This window comes from Girardinichthys multiradiatus, chromosome 12 (genome assembly GCF_021462225.1).
Source record: "Girardinichthys multiradiatus isolate DD_20200921_A chromosome 12, DD_fGirMul_XY1, whole genome shotgun sequence".
NCBI lineage: Eukaryota > Metazoa > Chordata > Actinopteri > Cyprinodontiformes > Goodeidae > Girardinichthys > Girardinichthys multiradiatus.
The window spans coordinates 27,666,976-27,686,214 of record NC_061805.1 but is presented as its reverse complement, the minus strand read 5'-3'; the positions used below and the strand labels follow the sequence as shown (position 1 = coordinate 27,686,214).

The following is a 19,239-nucleotide window of genomic DNA, read 5'->3' as shown; positions in this document are numbered from 1 at the left end:
TGTAACGCGTTCTCTGTGATTCCCTGATAAGACTAATTCTACAGGTTCAGTTCTGTGTGAAATACAATGGAGTGTCTGGCCATCCAAAGCCAGAACCCGGCGTGGAATAGGCAGAACCTCGGTCTTAATGCGTCGCTTTCTGACAAACTCCTGATCTATCAGGTCTAGCTCACAGCCTGAATCTAATAAGGCAGACAAAGGAATTGTACGTCGGTCAAACAGCAACGTGGCCGGTAAAGTGAAGCGGGAGGGCAGCGGATCCACAGTAAAAGCATTGCCCAGCCTCTCTGTGACGCTGCCGCACGTCATCGGGAAGCTGCGCCCTCCCCAACTGCATGGGCTCGGGCTCCGGCTGGCTTGGGGGTTGCACCGGCTGGGACAGAGACAACAGAGGAGAGACGAGATGCGGTCTAACGGCGGACCGCTCAGAGCGGGTCCGCCTCCTCTCCCTCATCGGTTGTCCAGGCGGACGGCCAGATTTATGTAATCATCCAGCTCCTCGGGCTCCTCCAGAAGGGTGAGCTCGTCTTTCAAACTCTCATCTAGGGTCTGGAAAAAGGTAGATTTTTGAGCGCTGGAGTTCCGACCCGATGCAACTGCCAGTGTGCAGAAATCAATAGTGAACTCCGTCAGAGGTCGGCCGTGCCACACTAGAACGGTCCATGTCAATGTCAAATGTCAACCTAAAATCTTTAATGAACTTGTCATAGGTACAGCCAAAACTGTTGTGATTTGAAAACTTAGCCTCAGCCCACCGCAGTGCTCTGCCGGTGAGCAGGCCCAGCACATAGGAAAGTCTCACGTCGTCATGGGGAAATGACTGTCGGGACCTATTAAAGACAAGAGCACACTGTAACAGAAACCCCCAGCAGCTACCAACCTCCCCGGAAAACCTCTCCGGGCTAGGGCAAACCACATCCCGACTATGAGGAAGTGGGCTAGGGCAAACCACATCCCGACTATGAGGAAGTTGCGCCTCACCGCCGGAGGGCGTTGAGGCGGGCGTAACTCCCAGAGTGTGCTGCATTAAGGCTGTGAGCTGTTCCAACTGCTGACTGACCTGCCGCTGCTGGTCGAGGAGAGAGCGGAGGGTCGAACCATGAGCCTGGATAAGGTGACCGTGCTCAGAAACGGTTCTGTGGAGTGCCTCTGCAAGGTCCGGCTGGCCTGAGTGTTCTGTCATAGGTTTTAAGGCCGACTTGACCCACATGCAGAGGACATTCAGACAGAGAAGCGTAGATTTAAAGTTTTATTTCTCAGTTTCGGGAACAAGGCAAGCAGAGTGGTTAGGAATCAGGCAGTAAGAAAAAGACAGAGATGAGCTGAGGAAACGGATCGGATAAATCAAGCCAAGATCCATGCTCACTATTCAGGAGACGATCGATCCGCCAGGGGGGAGAGACAGGTACAAGTCTGGGGTGTGAGCTTGCGCAGAACCGGCTGGAGCATTCCGATGTTCCAGGTAAGCAAGGTGGGTGGACAGGTTGCGCTTTCAGACTGGAGGACTCGCAAGGGCGGCTGCCAGGCGCAGCAGAATCCAATTTTGACGGAATGTGAGTCCCAGAGGGAGAAACCCAGCTCGGCGGCTCGGCTTGAACAGCCTAAGACGAAGGGAAGAAACAGACAATTAATCAAGGCTCAAAACAAGGGGATTTTCCAAAATTCTGGAAAGGCTGGCCAGGTTAACACTACCACAGTAGGCAAAACACTCAGGCATAGAAGAGTCAGCGAACCACCCTCATATAGTCCTCCAGCTGATGAGGCAACGACATACACCTGTCAAACCTCCGGCCTGCAGCTCCAGCGCCTCTTAGGGGTGAGAGAAAGTTAGTAGCAGGCAAGTTGAAAAACAGACTGTGACACAAATAATGTAAACACTGATTCAGTGCTTGCAAAACAAAATATTAAATATCTATTTAGTGTTGTCTTGAATGAATTAAGTATATGTAATTTTCCTGACTTCATTCTTAGACACAAACAAAAAAGACTTTGCACATCATTCAAGAATTCTTAAGCTTTATTTATGGATGATACCATAAAACATATTGGCAATGCTTTTGTGTCTGTCCTTTCAAACTTCACTGACCTGCTCTGCTCTCATCAGTACATTAATTCTTTGCCCTCTTTTTCATTCTGCTCTCATGCACACACACACAAATTGGGCAAAGTGGACATTAATTTAACGCTGTCCTCCCAGGTGTCAAAATGCTCTCCCTTCCTCCTCTCGCATCACTGCTGTAAATAACCTGTTTGTGAGTTCTTGTGTGTGTGTGTGTGTGTGTGTGTGTTCTTGTACTTGTTGCTGAGTGAGAACCATTTTTCGTATTTTTATCGCAAAGTGAGGACATTTTGACAAAGTGAGGACATTTTCCTGGTCCTCACTTTTTCAAAATCCGTTCTTGGGACACGGGTTAGGTTTAGGACTAGGGTATGAATTGAGTTATTGTTAGGGTTAGGGTGAGGTATTAACTGGTTAGGGTTAGGGTTAGTGTTAGGGTCAGGGTTAGGCACTAAAAATCAAGGAAAATGAATGGAAGTCAATGGAAGTAACCGTAAAGTCCTCATAAAGATAGTAAAACACGGATGTGTGTGTGTGTGTGTGTGCCTGAGTGGGTCTGTTAGGACATTTGACCTCCCACTGTTCATCATTATCATCACTCACCCCCACCACTGCTTTGCTTTCATCATCACACTGAGACAGGAACACCTAGGTCCAGCCTGGTCACAAATCAGAAATACATCACCTGTGTGTGTTTTTCCACAGTCATTCTCCTTGTCAGTCTGTCAGTGTACCTGTCACATTATTGTCATACCCTCAACAACAGGTTAGTGAGTTTGTTTAAGAGACAGTGGGAAGGATGCCCCTTAGGATTTTCAAAATTCTAAGTTCTTTGTCTGCAATTGTGAGAGGCAGAAACCCAGTTGGAGTTCAGGGGGGAGTGAGAAAGAAAGGGGAATTCAGCAACACAGAAGAGCCTGACTGTCAAAGAGCAGGAGGCAGGTGTGCAGACTGAGTCATATGGAGAGGGATTCTGCAAGGCTCGGAGCCATTTTACCTCAAATAAGGCAAGCAGATGGTTACATCAAAACAGTCAGTGACCTGAATGATCAAATCCTAATGCTGCTGGAACTGTTTAGCTTTTGAAAACCATTTGTCATGAGCACCTCTTTCAATACTGCCCTCTTCCTTTAGCAAGAAGTCATGCGAAAAGAAGAGGGCAGCACCTCTGTGTTAACAGCTATTGCCTCAGCAGTGCTGAAACATTATAGTGTGATTATTTGATCTTTATGAAGCGAGGAGTACGATAAATGCAAAGGATAGTGAGCTATCCTATTTTTTTCAGTTCAAAAGAAAATTGAGCTCATTTATATGCTAAGCATAAGCCTGAATTCCTTACTTTAATATAGTTCTGTCACACTTGTTGCTTCTTCTAAGGGAAATTTATAATGCATTTTTATATTTTTATTTCTTTTTTTTTTTCCTTTTTATGTTTAAAGTCATGGTAGAGTGGAGCTATGATCATATCTGAGCAACCTATTGCGTCTGGACCACATGTTGCCGTTTAGATGTCCCATACTGGCCAGCAGTTGTCAGTAGAACATCTGATGTGAAATATGCATGAAGTTACTCTGCAAACCAAAATAAAGAGCTTTTATATTAAAGGCAAGAACTATCCATTTTCTTTTCCATTTTGGTTGTTAACACCCCCAATGTGTGAGGTAGTTTTACCTCATGTTATAAAGAGAAACCAATGCAGACTGTTTCATCGTTAAACAAGTACATGAACATAAAAGTGCTGCGCAGTATGTCATCATCACAGTGTCAATGGCATTTATAATATTGTTTGGAATGTAGTATTTTTTGGTTGACTGTCATGATTACAAACCTTCCCTGCCAAAAATATATTCAGACTGCTAATCAGTCTTGCTGCATATAATTCCGGTGACAGAGCCAAAATGCTGAAAGCGTTTTCAAAGACTTTAAAAAAATGTATTCAAAGCAGGAATATCACAGTCCAATTTCCTGATTAATGCAGCTCTATTGTCAAGTATTTATTTTTAGAAAGGTGAAGTAGCTGTTTGTGGAAAACAGATTGCTGTTCTCAGACCTCATAACTTGAGTTCATATTATGACACTGACCATACAGTGAAATACAACAAATGTACACATTGTTTAGTTTTTTGACATTTTAATATAGTTATTTACTATGATATAATCTGAAATTTAAGTTGGCAGTATGGCAGGCCAAAAAAAAAAAAGATTTTTATCTGAAGATCTACAAAAAAATCATAGTTGTGTCATAATCTGCCCATTTTAGGTTTTGGATTTTGAGTTCTATTAACCTTCTTTGCACTACCTTTTTTCACTTGTATTTCACATATTTCAGGTTTAATAGATTCATTCTGTCATTTAGTTTTTGTTACTTCCCTGGATTCCTGTGTTAGATGTGTTACTTTATATTTCCTTATAGATCGAGTTCCTCCCACTTCATGTTTAGTTACTCGTTACTTGTTTGTTTACTTATTTCTGTTCACTCAAATGTTTTCTGTTATGTCCGTGGTCTCCAGTGCTGGGTTAATTACTCTTTCTAGCTCAGTTCTCTTCAATTTCTCTTCCACCAGATGTCCTTGATTCCCTCTGATTACATCCCTTGGTTAAATGGTCCATTCTCCTCCCTTCCTCAGTACCTATACTCCCTTATTTTCATTGTTTCCCACTGGTTCCTCCTGATGTCTACCCTGATTACTACCTTGTTTGGTGCCTGGCTCCATGTCCTTATATCACACGCTCCTTTAATCCTGCCCATGTCTCACACCTGCCCACTGTAGGAGGGTAGAGCAAGACCAAATTTGTCCCATTTTTGTCTTGGGAGAGTTTTTGATAATAATGGAGGAATTTTCAAACAGGCATCAGGTTGGGAGAAAGAGTTTTTTTTTTTTTACTTTTGTACATAGTATCTCTCAACATGGAGTCTTTGAACATTGTTTAGATGTATAAAAAGGACTGGAACTACAAATATTTAGTAAGCATTTAAGGTAGAACGTTTGGACTGGATTCTTTTGAGAAAAGAAGCAATCGATAAAGTAGTGCATGTCATCCCTAAGGGGTTTCAAAAGTAGACAAAGCATTTAGTCACATTTTCTTTTGTCTATCCATTATAAAGCTGTTTTCTTCTCTTTTCATAAAAAATATGTTTTATTGGGGTCTAAACTAGTGCAAATTAGGAGCATTTTGTCGAAATTAAAGTCCTGTTAGTACTTGTGTGTGTCCTTCCACCCTTTTTATAGGATGTATAAAAGTCATTGTACCTCTTCAGAAAAGATTAAGTTAGTTTTGCTTTGATACAACCATCTTCTCTATGTATTTCTCTATATCTAAGGATCAGCTGATAATCTGGGGGTGAAAGTAAAAGGCTTTGAGTACCCCAGAGTGATCAATAATATTAGTTGAATGGTGGGTCAGCCTGCAATTAGTTAAGAATTTCATTCGTCATCACAGATAAATCATCTGCATATGTGAGGTACAAGTAATTTCTTAAAATGCTGCAAATGTTTTTGACATGTTCGAAACAACATTTGGTAGCATGGTAGTATGGCATTGAAATAGAAGGTAGATATGCTAAAGTGTAATAGTGGGGTATAAGTTATGTATAATACTTTTAAAAGTACCATTCATGGAGAACCTCAACTAAGCTCCATGCTTAGTACGCATTAATTTCCCCTTTTTAATAGAACATTTTAAATGGCTGAAGATGGTTCATTTAAAATGTTCCTAAATAAAAAATATGTTGTATGCAGACTTTGAAAGTGAACCAAAGTGGCACTCAAAAGTCACATTGTTGGAAATACAACAAAAATGCGTGAAATTATTGAAAGTGAAATTATGTTGGCAGATTTATTACTTACAGTGCTTTGCGAAAGTACTTGGCCCCTTTGAACTTTTCAACCTCTTGCCACATTTCAGGTTTCAAACATAAATATATAAAATTCAAATTTTTTGTGAAGAATCAACAACAAGTGGGACACAATCATGAAGTGGAATGAAATTTATTGGATGTGTCAAACTTGTTTAACAAATAAAAAACTGAAAAGTGGGGCGTGCAATATTATTCGGCCCCCTTGCGTTAATACTTTGTAGCTCCACCCTTTGCTGCAATTATAGCTGCAAGTCACTTGGGGTTTGTCTCTATCAGTTTTGCACATCGAGAGACTGAAATTCTTGCTCATTCTTCCTTGCAAAACAGCTCGAGCTCAGTGAGGTTGGATGGAGAGCGTTCGTGAACAGCAGTCTTCAGCTCTTTCCACAGATTCTCGATTGGATTCAGGTCTGGACTTTGACTTGGCCATTCCAACACCTGGATACGTTTATTTGTGAACCATTCCATCGTAGATTTGGCTTTATGTTTTGGATCATTGTCTTGTTGGAAGATAAATCTCCGTCCCAGTCTCAGGTCTCTTGCAGACTCCAACAGGTTTTCTTCCAGAATGGTCCTGTATTTGGCAACATCCATCTTCCCATCAGTTTTGACCATCTTCCCTGTCCCTCCTGACGAAAGGCAGGCCCAAACCATGATGCTGCCACCACCATGTTTGACAGTGGGGATGGTGTGTTCAGGGTGATGAGCTGTGTTGCTTTTACGCCAAACATATCGTTTTGCATTGTGGCCAAACAGTTCAATTTTGGTTTCATCTGACCAGAGCACCTTCTTCCACATGTTTGGTGTGTCTCCCAGGTGGCTTGTGGCAAACTTTAAACGAGACTTTTTATGGATATCTTTGAGAAATGGCTTTCTTCTTGCCACTCTTCCATAAAGGCCAGATTTGTGCAGTGTACAACTGATTGTTGTCCTATGGACAGATTCTCCCACCTCAGCTGTAGATCTCTGCAGTTCATCCAGAGTGATCATGGGCCTCTTGGCTGCATCTCTGATCAGTCTTCTCCTTGTTCGAGATGAAAGTTTAGAGGGACGGCCGGGTCTTTGTAGATTTGCAGTGGTCTGATACTCCTTCCATTTCAATATGATTGCTTGCACAGTGCTCCTTGGGATGTTTAAAGCTTGGGAAATCTTTTTGTATCCAAATCCGGCTTTATGCTTCTCCACAACAGTATCTCGGACCTGCCTGGTGTGTTCCTTGGTCTTCATGATGCTCTCTGCGCTTTGAACAGAACCCTGAGACTATCACAGAGCAGGTGCATTTATACGGAGACTTGATTACACACCGGTGGATTCTATTTATCATCATCAGTCATTTGGGACAACATTGAATCATTCAGAGATCCTCACTGAACTTCTGGAGTGAGTTTGCTGCACTGAAAGTAAAGGGGCTGAATAATATTGCACGCCCCACTTTTCAGTTTTTTATTTGTTAAAAACGTTTGACACATCCAATAAATTTCATTCCACTTCACGATTGTGTCCCACTTGTTGTTGATTCTTCACAAAACATTTTTAATTTTATATCTTTATGTTTGAGGCCTGAAATGTGGCAAAAGGTTGACCAGTTCAAGGGGGCCAAGTACTTTTGCAAGGCACTGTATATACACAGTGACACAGTCTGCCCGCAGTTGTTGCTGCTGTTGTCATGGATGTGACTGTTAGGAAAAGGCTTGATGATTTAGTGCCTGTGCTCACACACACTCTCTATATATAGATATACACACATATATATATATATATATATATATATATATATATATATATATATATATCCAGTCCAAAGACATGCCTGTTAGGTTAATTGGTAACTCTAAATTTCCCTTAGGTGTATGAATGAGTGTGTGCATGGTTGTTTGTGTGTTGCCCTGCGATGGACTGGCGACCTGTCCAGGGTGTACCCTGCCTCTCGCGCCCATTGACTGCTGGAGATAGGCACCAGCTCCCCGTGACCCACTATGGAATAAGCGGTAGAAAATGACTGACTGAGATATATATATATATATATATATGTGCGTGTGCGTGCAGCTGCCCTTGAGCCGACTGTGTGAAGTACAATGCAGTACGTATTTTTTCTGTCTGATTAATGTTGTGACTTCTGCCTTCTCACTCACTTTTTCAGTTTTGGAGTCACTCTCACTGTTGCACTTTTGTGATTTACATATTTGTTGCTGGTCAGATATTTGATAAGGACACACAAAAATATCAGCCATACACAAAGAGATTGGTGTACATCACTGAGCAGAAACTGTCCTCTGTTTTATTTGTCTTGTTTAAACAGTTCAGAAATTGTTTCCCAGCAATATCATCCTGAGGTCCATTTATAATTCAACTATAATGGAATAGTTAATGTCTCAGTGTTTGTTTCAATTGCTTTTTTCCAGCCCTTTTTTCCTCTCCTCATTTATACTGCATGGGTATAATACTGAGAGTCAGTCAGTGATAGAGAATTAGTATTTTCCAAATGCTAAGGAATTGAATGATTAAGAAATGTATATTCTGTGAGCCTTTCTGATGAAGAGAAATGTAGAATATTTTAAAGTGGAACTTAACGCGAGAAATTTTGAAAAATCCAACCAAAGTTTGCAGTGCCAAGAGACACTGAGACATGAGTGGGGATGAGTGCCGGAGGTTAAGTGGGGGTGTGTGCCAAAAGAAAAAAAAAATATATATATATATATTATTTGGGGTTAGGCTAATCTTTAATTTTACATATTTGGCATGGAGATTAACTAGAGCGATGCTGGTGGTTTTATCACCGGAAGTCAAGGGAGGTGTTGTGGAGCCCAGTGGGTCTGAGCACTTGTTATTTCGAGCCACAAGCTCAAGGCGCTACCTCAGTGATCCCCCCTAATCTATAAATTTACAAAATAACACAACAAAAGCTAATTACTATAGAATTTGAAATGACTAAATAATATAAGTACCTAAATGAAGACGCTATAACTGATAAAATGCTAACTGGAAAACGCTTTTTTGCAAAGCTCGCAATGTTCGTAATTCTAACTCCTGACTCACCAGTGGGGCGTATGTTTGAGTGAGATGGTTTTATACCTGCATGCGGGGCAGTCATGTAAACATGTACCAAGCTGTAACATTTGAACCAGTAGGAAAATCCAACTGCAGTAGCCATTCTTCAACCCAAAGAGTTCAGCACTAAGACAGTTTTAGGCCCAATATTGCAGAAATAAACACGTTTGCACAGTAACGTAAAGATAGCCCCCTTTAGGTGCATTTTATATAGTTTATCTGCCAAAAAAAGTAGTTGTATAGAGACAGTTCTAAAATTATTGTTCCTTCACGAGGCAGTTTTGATCAATACTGCATTTCAAATGTGAGACACAAAGCCAAACATTTATTTTCAGGGTAAATGTTAGCCAGATATTATTTTGTTTTAGTTTAAATACAGTATATTGTGTCATTTGGTTAAATTAGCCCAAAGTCAGAATGACAGAGTGATTTCACTGGAAAAAAGAAAGTTTTTTGTAATAATGAATGCATAATGTTTTCAGGAAGACTCCATGCATAGCACTACTCTTTTTACAATGAAAACACCACACCTACTTTTGGACACTGCACAATTTAGTGCTTAACCTGCATCCTGTAAAACCTAGTCTGTACAAAACTAATTACTGCAACAGTCTTCTTCATGTGGTATTAAACAGCTTTCAGCCTGTGTAGCTTGGCCATTAAAGGAATTAGCAACCTGTAACCTAGACACATGCAGATGAACACAAAAACACACACACACACACACACACACACACACGCACACACACATATCCAGACAACAATGTTTTTTTTTCTCTTTCTGGTCAATGAAATGAGTGTTTTCATTGCCTCACTGCTTAGGTTTCCACAATTAGCACCTCCATGGACTCAAAGGCTAAACTTGGCCGAACTTAAAGGCTAAATGGGAAGAAAGCAGATGGTATGTGGTTAATTGAGTGTAACATTCTAAAGCAAATCCCACACCTCTACCAATTAGTCAACTCACAGGCAGGTTGACATTTAATTGTATGACTAATTTAGCACTGACTGGAACTATATTGGCTCTAACATAGTAGTTCACTCCAGTTGTTCATTTTTCTCCCTTGTGCAACATGTTTCATTTTGGCCAACCCACTGCATTCTGTTTGGCCTGTAATTGACCTTGAAATGAACTCTCATTTCATCTGTTCTGTCCAGCACTCTAAGATGGGTCCTATGTCAGGCACCAGCTCCTTAGCCTTTAATTTCAAGCATATAATGGAAAGGCAGTTCCTGTTCTACCGTTCAGATTCGCATTGTGAGAATGCAGTTGTGTTTTAGTAGCCCTTTCTTTCAAATATGGTCAGAAACATGAAAATGAGTAAACGAAACTCAGAATTCTTGTTGTGAACTCCAGCTTTTGATTTGTACATTTTTTAATGTAAAGTGAGCTGTAAAACCCAGGTATGCTCAGTTAGATAACTTGTAAACCATCTACAAACAAGATGAAGTTTCAGCTGTCTTCACTGTGTTTTTCTGATATTCTGTTTAATTTTTTTTAAACCATCTTTCCATAGGTGCCATCTTTGACGAGTCAGCACGGAAAGATGATGAAGTTTTTCGTCTCGCCGTGGCAGATCTCAATTTAAACAATGAGATCCTGGAGACAGAAAAGATCACCTTCTCTGTGGAATTTGTCGATGGGAACAATCCATTCCAGGCTGTGCAAGAAGGTAGGAATATCATACAGCAAAAATGTTTTAAATGCACAAATTTTACTGCTGAAGAAAGTAGTATACCAGACATAAAAGCTAAACATAGCTAAAGATTTAAGCCACATTTACTTTTTTCTTCTTCCAAACATCTAGGCTTTCTCATAAACCTTTAAAATGATGACTTTCTAGGTCTCGCAAAGCTTTTGTTTAGATGTTGAATTTTAACCTCTTTAAATTTATTGACTGTTAAGTCAAAGAATCTATCTGATGAAAACATTATGCGAAAATAAATGAATTACTATTTCTACTATAAGCTTCTTTATTAGTTTTGCTTTTAAAAATTAAATTAACTGCACATCACATAACTTCTCTGCCAGGTCACACTTAACACTTTGTGGCTGATGATAGATTTTTGACCAACCGTTTAACATACTCTCAAGTGTAAGTATTTAGGAGTAGCTAAACTGTTAAGCAGTGTGCATGAGCCCTGAGCTATAGAACATGTTTTGTCATTGACTTATAGAGGTAAAGTAGCACATTTTAATTTTGAAACATGCTTCTGCTGTTGAACATTTTTTACATATTTTGAGGTCATCTTGATTCATCATTCATACATAGGAATATTTATATTGGGTCACATGACTGCCTAAAACACAAGTTTTTATGAAAGATTTTCACTTATGAGGGTAACCTTACATGTATTTTGTGACTAAGTAGTTAAGTGAACTCAAAACAACAGCTTTTATTGGTGCCCACACAGGCATAACAATAATAATACTACAAAAAAAAAAAGAAAAAATGTAATGAGGTGTATTTTTGATGCCGCTGGAACACTCCGGTTGTCAGTGTTGTAAGGAAGGTGAAAACATGAATTCAGAATTTAACTGTATGCAATATTTTAACAACAATATATACACTAGTATATTGTAGAAATCCATGTATAGCATTTGTCCACAACAAAAAATACATTACCCTTTTACCCATGACCCTGTTCTTTGGTCAGATGTCTTACAAAAAGATAATTATTCTTCCATTATTCCTTGTAACTATTTAATGTTATTCTTAAAAACTACTATTATGTATACAACCTTTATTAAAAAAAGGATAATCTAACTGGAAATGTAGCACAAACTGTCCAAATTCTATCTTAGTGCCTACTTACAAGATTCTTCTTTTTGTGTTTGATAGTCAGGCAGAAGTCTTTGTGAAGTGGGTGTATACCCATTTAATATAGTCCCCTTGATGCTTAATGATTAATAGTTTTCTTTAGACTTGTCATCAGTGATTCATTCTTGTGAAAATCTTTTGTAAAATGTGAAATATTTTCAATACACCATGGACACCAAGAAAACAAAAAAGCATTAAAGATTCTTTAATGGAAGAAACCCCCATTATGAATCTGTTAATCAGGCCATAATAGACATATCCAACCACTGCTTGTATGAACTTGAATGCAAAAAAGGTGAAACAAAGTGCTCTGAGCAAAGTTTTATTTTTTTTCCCTTTCTTTTACAGTACATTTCAGGCTTAACGAAATGTTATTCAAAATAGGAATCTAAGCAAGTCAGCCAGTTTAGCTTGTTGACTTTCTACTTATTTCAGTATACATAGGCATTGACCAAAAATTAAGTTTAAGTAGTTTAAAGATGTTGATACATTTTTTAATGACAAAGCTGCACAGTTCTTTATTTTGTCTATATTTTATCATTACATTAAACCTTTCAATTAATTAAGTAATGAGAATGAAAAATAATATGAAAATACAGTAAAGGTTTATATTTAATAATAATATGATATGACATTAATGATGAAAGAGAATCAGCTTAAGAAGAGGAGAAATATGTTTAACCTACGACAATGAAGTTTTGTATAAATAAATATTTCTTCCCCAATTTTGCTGTTTGCTGTATTTAAGTTGGCAGAAGATTAATTCCGTGCATAATGGTATTCATTAAACCAACTAATGTAGTGCAAAATGTGTGTAGATATATTTGAGCATTATTGTGTCACAAGTGAATTAGTTTTTCTGCTTAAACCATGTTGGTTTATATGTAATTGCTGCTTTGATATTTTAAATATTAAAAATAATTTTTGCTGTACATTTTCAGTCCCCATGTGACAACACTACTCCTCTAACCTTTTATATTTGACAAAACAGATGCAGAGTGGAATAAAAAACATATTTGCCCCTTACAGATATTTTGTTTCACATTAAAATGCTAAATGTAAAATGCAAAAATAACCTGTCTCAATACAAAAGCAGTTTTTGCTATGGGAAAATAGCTATCAAAACTATGTGATAGCTATGTGAAAAACGTAAGATGTGGTAGTGCCCTTGGCAGCAACAACTGCCATCAGACTCTTGTTGTAACTGGCAATGAGTCTTTTACATCACTGTGGAAGAACATTGGGCAACTCTTTTCACAGAATTGTTTTTATTTCAACCATATTGTGTGGAGTGTTTCAAGAATGAACAGCACGTTTAAAGTCATGCCACAGCATCTCCAGACCAGTCTTGTTCTAGGTCACTCCAATACATATATTTAATGTATAATGTTTCTTTTTGAGCCATTCATTGCTAATGTTGTTTGGATCATTGCCCTGTTGCAAAACCTAAGTGCAGTGTAACATAAGGTCACAAAATGATGGGGGGGCACTGTCTCTGATAGAGAGCCTAATTATGTTTTCATCAATAATGGCAATTTTTCCAGATCCTGAAAAGGAGAAGGCAACCCCGGACCATTACTCATACTTATCATACTTTAATCTCCTCAATGTAGAATATTTTTTTAAAAGTCTTGGGGATCATTGAGATGTTTTTTGGATACATGAGATGGGCCTCTGTGTATTTTTTGGTCAGCGGTGGTCTTATACCATTTTTCCCAGCCTCTTTTTCATTGTTTTTCCATCATGAACACTCAGCTTAACTGAGACAAGTGAGGTCTAAAGTGCTTTAGATCTTGTTTCTTTTGTGATTTCCTGGATGAGTCATTGATGCACTCTTGGAGACATTTTGGCAGGCCTACTGCTTCTGGGAATGTTTAACACGACAAATATATTATCAGACAGAGCTCAGCTTGTCTGGAAAGCTTTTTTCCAAATAAAATCCTATTTTTAAAACAACTTTTTGAATGTATTCAGGCTATCTTTCTAAGTTAAAAAGAACAAATAAAAAAAGGTTTGGAATAGTTTTGAAATAAAATATCCGACAACTTAGCCCTCACACTCCAAAAACACCAGTCTGGTAGCACTAGTTTGGAGCATAGAGCCAACAAACCAACTGCTAACACTTAAAAAATTCGAGGACACTCCTTCCGAACCCTTACGGAACAGATCTGTTAGGCAGCAAAAACCTGATTCAATATATTTTACTATATTATTTGAACACACATTTATGTATGTTGGACAATTCTGCCCCTTAAACAAGAACAGTTCAAGAGCACGGTGCAAAGTTCAAGGTGTGACCATTTCTGCAGGTCACCCCTATTTATCCACAGCTAAGTGACATGCAGTTTTACATTAGTGCATTTATAAGTTGGAAAAACTGTGCATCGTGCTGCCTGATAAGTTATTCATGATCTGGCATTTAGATGGTTAATTATTCAATTGATATAACTCACTGTATGAAAGCGGAACCCTAACCCTACTGTAATCAGTGGAATTTATAACAATATTAATCACATGTGTCTTTAAAGAGCTGGATTTACATACATACATGAAAGGTTATGCGGTAATTAGCACTTTGCCTTACGTTCATGTTTTCTGAAATTCCAACAATAATTAGCTGCAGGTTTGTAAAGGTTTGTAAAGGCTTATTATGTATTTGTCATTTGGGAATGTCACAGACATTTCTTTGTGAAGTAGAGCTCAAGAAGTGTACTTTAGTGGTGGAATAGGTAGGAGATCATCAGGCTTGAAAATAGAATTGTAAATCATGCTGCAGAAAAGATGCAAATCAACCAGTGGAGAGGAGGCAGATCTTCTACTTTACTGACGTTGTTGGGGTGTAATGAGCTAAACGAGGCTAAATGTGTGATCAAAAGAGTCCAACTGGTCATCTATTATGATTTGTGTGTTGAATAATCCTTAAATTCACATTTGAGCTTCCCATCTCTTATATTCGTGACATTACTTAACTGCTAGAGGATTTTAATAATTTATTTAGCTCAAATCTGTCTGTCCTCCTACCTTCCTTCCTGTGTTCTTGCTCTGCAGAGATGCAGGATATGACACACAGAAATGGTTCTCACAAAATCTTTCATGCAGAGTAAATCGCCAAGTGCAACCTGTCAGACATGCTAAAGCGTCTACATAGAAGGTCTCCAATTTGAATAAATGCTTAAAACATGCCTCATTTATTTTAGTGACTTCCTGACACAAGCATAGTGTACTGTTGCTTTGTCCTGCATGTAAATCATAAAATGTGATATTAATCATAATTGGAACACAGTTACTTTTATAATGGGGGGATTATGGGAACTGAAAGGAGGATCCTTATTGCTTTGCATCTTCTATACCACTGCACTGGTGCCAGTGGTATGTTATATTGTAAATTATCTCTTATTGTACAGTTTATTATTCTTATATGTGTTTTTCTTTTTGTAATGTTTACCTTTATGTGTGTCTCCATGCTTTCATTTGCCTTTCACTTTGCTGCTGGTACACCTGAATGTCCCCACTGTGAGACAATAAAGGATATTTATTATATCATATATTAATATGATGACATATAGAAAAAGAGGTAGAAACTACAGGGGTTGGACAATGAAACTGAAACACCTGTCATTTTAGTGTGGGAGGTTTCATGACTAAATTGGACCAGCCTGGTAGCCAGTCTTCATTGATTGCACATAGCACCAGTAAGAGCAGAGTGTGAAGGTTCAATTAGCAGGGTAAGAGCACAGATTTGCTCAAAATATTGAAATGCACACAACATTATGGGTGACATACCAGAGTTCAAAAGAGGACAAATTGTTGGTGGACGTCTTGCTGGCGCATCTGTGACCAAGACAGCAAGTCTTTGTGATGTATCAAGAGCCACGGTGTCCAGGGTAATGTCAGCATACCACCAAGAAGGACGAACCACATCCAACAGGATTAACTGTGGACGCAAGAGGAAGCTGTCTGAAAGGGATGTTCGGTTTTTGTATCCAAAAAACCAAAAACCACGGATGCACAAATCACGGCAGAATTAAATGTGCACCTCAACTCTCCTGTTTCCACCAGAACTGTCCGTCGGGAGCTCCACAGGGTCAATATACACGGCCGGGCTGCTATAGCCAAACCTCATGCCGATGCCAAACGTCGGTTTCAACGGTGCAAGGAGTGCAAATCTTGGGCTATGGACAATGTGAAACATGTATTGTTCTCTGATGAGTCCACCTTTACTGTTTTCCCCACATTTGGGAGAGTTACGGTGTGGAGAAGCCCCAAAGAAGTGTACCACCCAGACTGTTGCATGCCCAGAGTGAAGCATGGGGGTGGATCAGTGATGGTTTGGGCTGCCAAATCATGGCATTCCCTTGGCCCAATACTTGTGCTAGATGGGCGCGTCACTGCCAAGGACTACCGAACCATTCTTGAGGACCATGTGCATCCAATGGTTCAAACATTGTATCCTGAAGGCGGTGCCGTGTATCAGGATGACAATGCACCAATACACACAGCAAGACTAGTGAAAGATTGGTTTGATGAACATGAAAGTGAAGTTGAACATCTCCCATGGCCTGCACAGTCACCAGATCTAAATATTATTGAGCCACTTTGGGGTGTTTTGGAGGAGCGAGTCAGGAAACGTTTTCCTCCACCAGTATCATGTAGTGACCTGGCCACTATCCTACAAGAAGAACGGCTTAAAATCCCTCTGACCACTGTGCAGGACTTGTATATGTCATTCGCAAGACGAATTGACGCTGTATTGGCCGCAAAAGGAGGCCCTACACCATACTAATAAATTATTATGGTCTAAAACCAGGTGTTTCAATTTCATTGTCCAACCCCTGTAACTAGATGCTGTTGCAGCATTTTTAATTAAACTTTTTATACTGTAACTCTAACTCTTCTTTAAAAATATTATTAAACAATTGTCTGCACTTTTAGAAGTACAGTTGCGAGCAGAATTATTTAACCACCCAATGAATTTAAGGATTTATAAGTTAAGGTTTCATTGATGAATGTTCTGTTTTTGAATGACTTCTTTATGAGTTGAGTGGTACATAAAACAGAAAATGCATAATATACTATTTGTGTGTGCCAAAATATTTTGTAAGGTTAGCCATGTCCTAATTGTCCAATTGCTATGTTGTTTAAAAGTTGCCTGAGGATTTTGCATAGCCTGAGATGGAACTGAAACTAAACCTTCATGAACTCCAATCATTTTTCAGTTGAATCATCTGGGATGTAAGGATTTTTAAATCCGGGCAACTAAAATCTGTGACCAAAAAATCTAGGACTTAATGACCAAACTTCACTCTGATTACAATTAGAATATGCCCAAAGGAATTTTGATGAGACAAAATAGTTTTGGGAGATCTATGGACTGATAAACCAAACTGAAACTGTTTGGACATATAGATGAGCAGACTGTCTGGTGCACAATAGACCAGGCTTATGATTAGCACAATACCATCCCCATGATCAAGCATGGAGGTGGGTCATTGTTGATATGGGACTGTCTTCCAGTGGCAGGAGGTAGCAATCTAGAAGAAAGTAGAAATAACAGGTCATTTTAAAGAGGATTATGCAAGAGAATGATCCCAAGCACACCTCCAATTCCTGCAAAGCTTGGTTTACAATATTTTCCAAGAACAGCCTTTTCCTTCATAAGGTTGTTGTAATTATGAATATGAATATATTATTTAATATTAATACTTTTCATATTTTATTAAATAATATTGCGGTCTGTTAATGGTTGTCCTGTGAATACCAGCCCAATAAGGTGGTGGTATTAGAACAAAATTGAAAGGGGTGAGCCAAGCTCTGACATTATTGTACAGCAAAACTCTGTACACACATGGAATGAATTCACACAATTTCTTAAAATACGAGAATTTATTAACAAAAATAAGTGAACTCAAAGTCAAACATATTTTAATCAACAAACTCGTTACCATGCTAAAACAATCCAACTAAACTACCAAGGGCTATGTACAATATAAACAAGTTGATCAAAAATGGTTGAAAATCATGACCGAAAGAGTGATGCAACATTACCATGCAATGTTATTTATGTTTGAAAACCAAGGATTATCTTGAAGAATCTGGAAATGAAGTTAAGTTAGTCTTGGAACCAGCTTAGGCAATAATTGACATACCTTTAGAAAACCATTCACAATGCAAGATCAGATAAAATGTTATTTTAATAAAATAATATTTTAAAGAATGATTTGCTGAATAAAACCAACCTTCTGGCTGACCAGTTCTCAATGGTGTTTAATTAGCTGCCTTTATTTATTAAAATAATATTTAAAGAAATATTATGAAGGAAATAGTAAAATAATATTTAAGGAAATATTATTTTGAATAAGAACCAAATCTTTCTGGAGAAATTGGGCTTAATGGTGTTTACTTAGTTATCAAGTTTAGTAAAATAATATTTAGGGACATATTATTTCCTAGATTGAAAACTAACAACCTTTTTGGGTACTTGATCTTTAGTAGGCAACCACGCGTTCTTAGCTGTTAGCGGTTGGAGCTAACAAAAGAAGCTTATAGCTTATCATCAGAATCAAACATATACCTTTAAAATACCATTAACAAAAGGGGTTAAAATGCATAAGCGCGGACAGCGCGTTATGGCCGATCTTCTGTGTTTAAAATCACCCTTTTAATAAAGTTTTTCTTAACTTTAAAGACACAAACACAGAACACATAAACTGAACGCATGTGCTAAATTGATAATCTGCTAGCACTAAGATGGCTGAGTTTTCAACACAGCAAAACAAAACAAAAAAGAGACATTTGCACGCTGTGTCCCTCCGTCCAGTTCCACTGGGGACCTGCGTGGAAGAGGTCAGCTTGTTGCCAAAGTGTGGTTTTTATTCAGACAGTGACGGGAAGTCCTCTGTTATTCCATGTTTCTGGCTGTGCTGGAAGTAGGTTAATGCGATTTATTCTGAAAGTTGCAGAAAGGTTTTTACTGGCCATTCATGTTGTCCCCATGGCCGGGGATCCAACAAGATTTAGAATTGATTTAAAAAACATTTTTGATAGGATTTAAAGATTGCATGGCAGACGGGCAAATATTCTGAATAAGGTGGTGTAATAAACTTGTAGGTGTTTGATGAAAATAATTGTTATAGGTTATAAAAGCTATGGGACGGTCCACAAAGTCGGTATTAATACTGCACATGCACATGTTAAGAACTACATTTTTAATTTTCATTCGGATCAATTTGATTTAATCTTCTCTTGTCAAAATAACTTAAATATGTATTAGTAAATACCTTCTGTTGTTTATCGAGGGTTATTATCATTCATCCACATTGCTGTATTTTGAGGTGATGTGTATTTGTGTATTCTTTTGTGTATGATATTCTTCTGCATGGTACTTAATTGTGGGTCTGTTCCTGTCACTTATATTTACATTATACTGCCTGCAGCATGTCCCTCCATTTTCA

General features: G+C 38.5%; 1 protein-coding gene across 5 annotated transcripts in view; it reads left to right on the top strand.

Moving 5' to 3' along the window:
* grid2 (glutamate receptor, ionotropic, delta 2) overlaps positions 1-19,239 on the top strand; it is a 749,910-nt gene that overhangs the window by 135,183 nt on the left and 595,488 nt on the right. For all 5 annotated transcript variants that reach the window (XR_007040614.1, XR_007040615.1, XM_047381418.1 and 2 more), the window contains exon 2: positions 10,484-10,639. Coding sequence is in view for 3 of the 5 variants with exons in the window: in XM_047381418.1 (XP_047237374.1) it covers positions 10,484-10,639 (156 nt within the window). In the remaining 2 variants the exon portion in view is untranslated. The remainder of the gene's footprint in view (positions 1-10,483; positions 10,640-19,239) is intronic.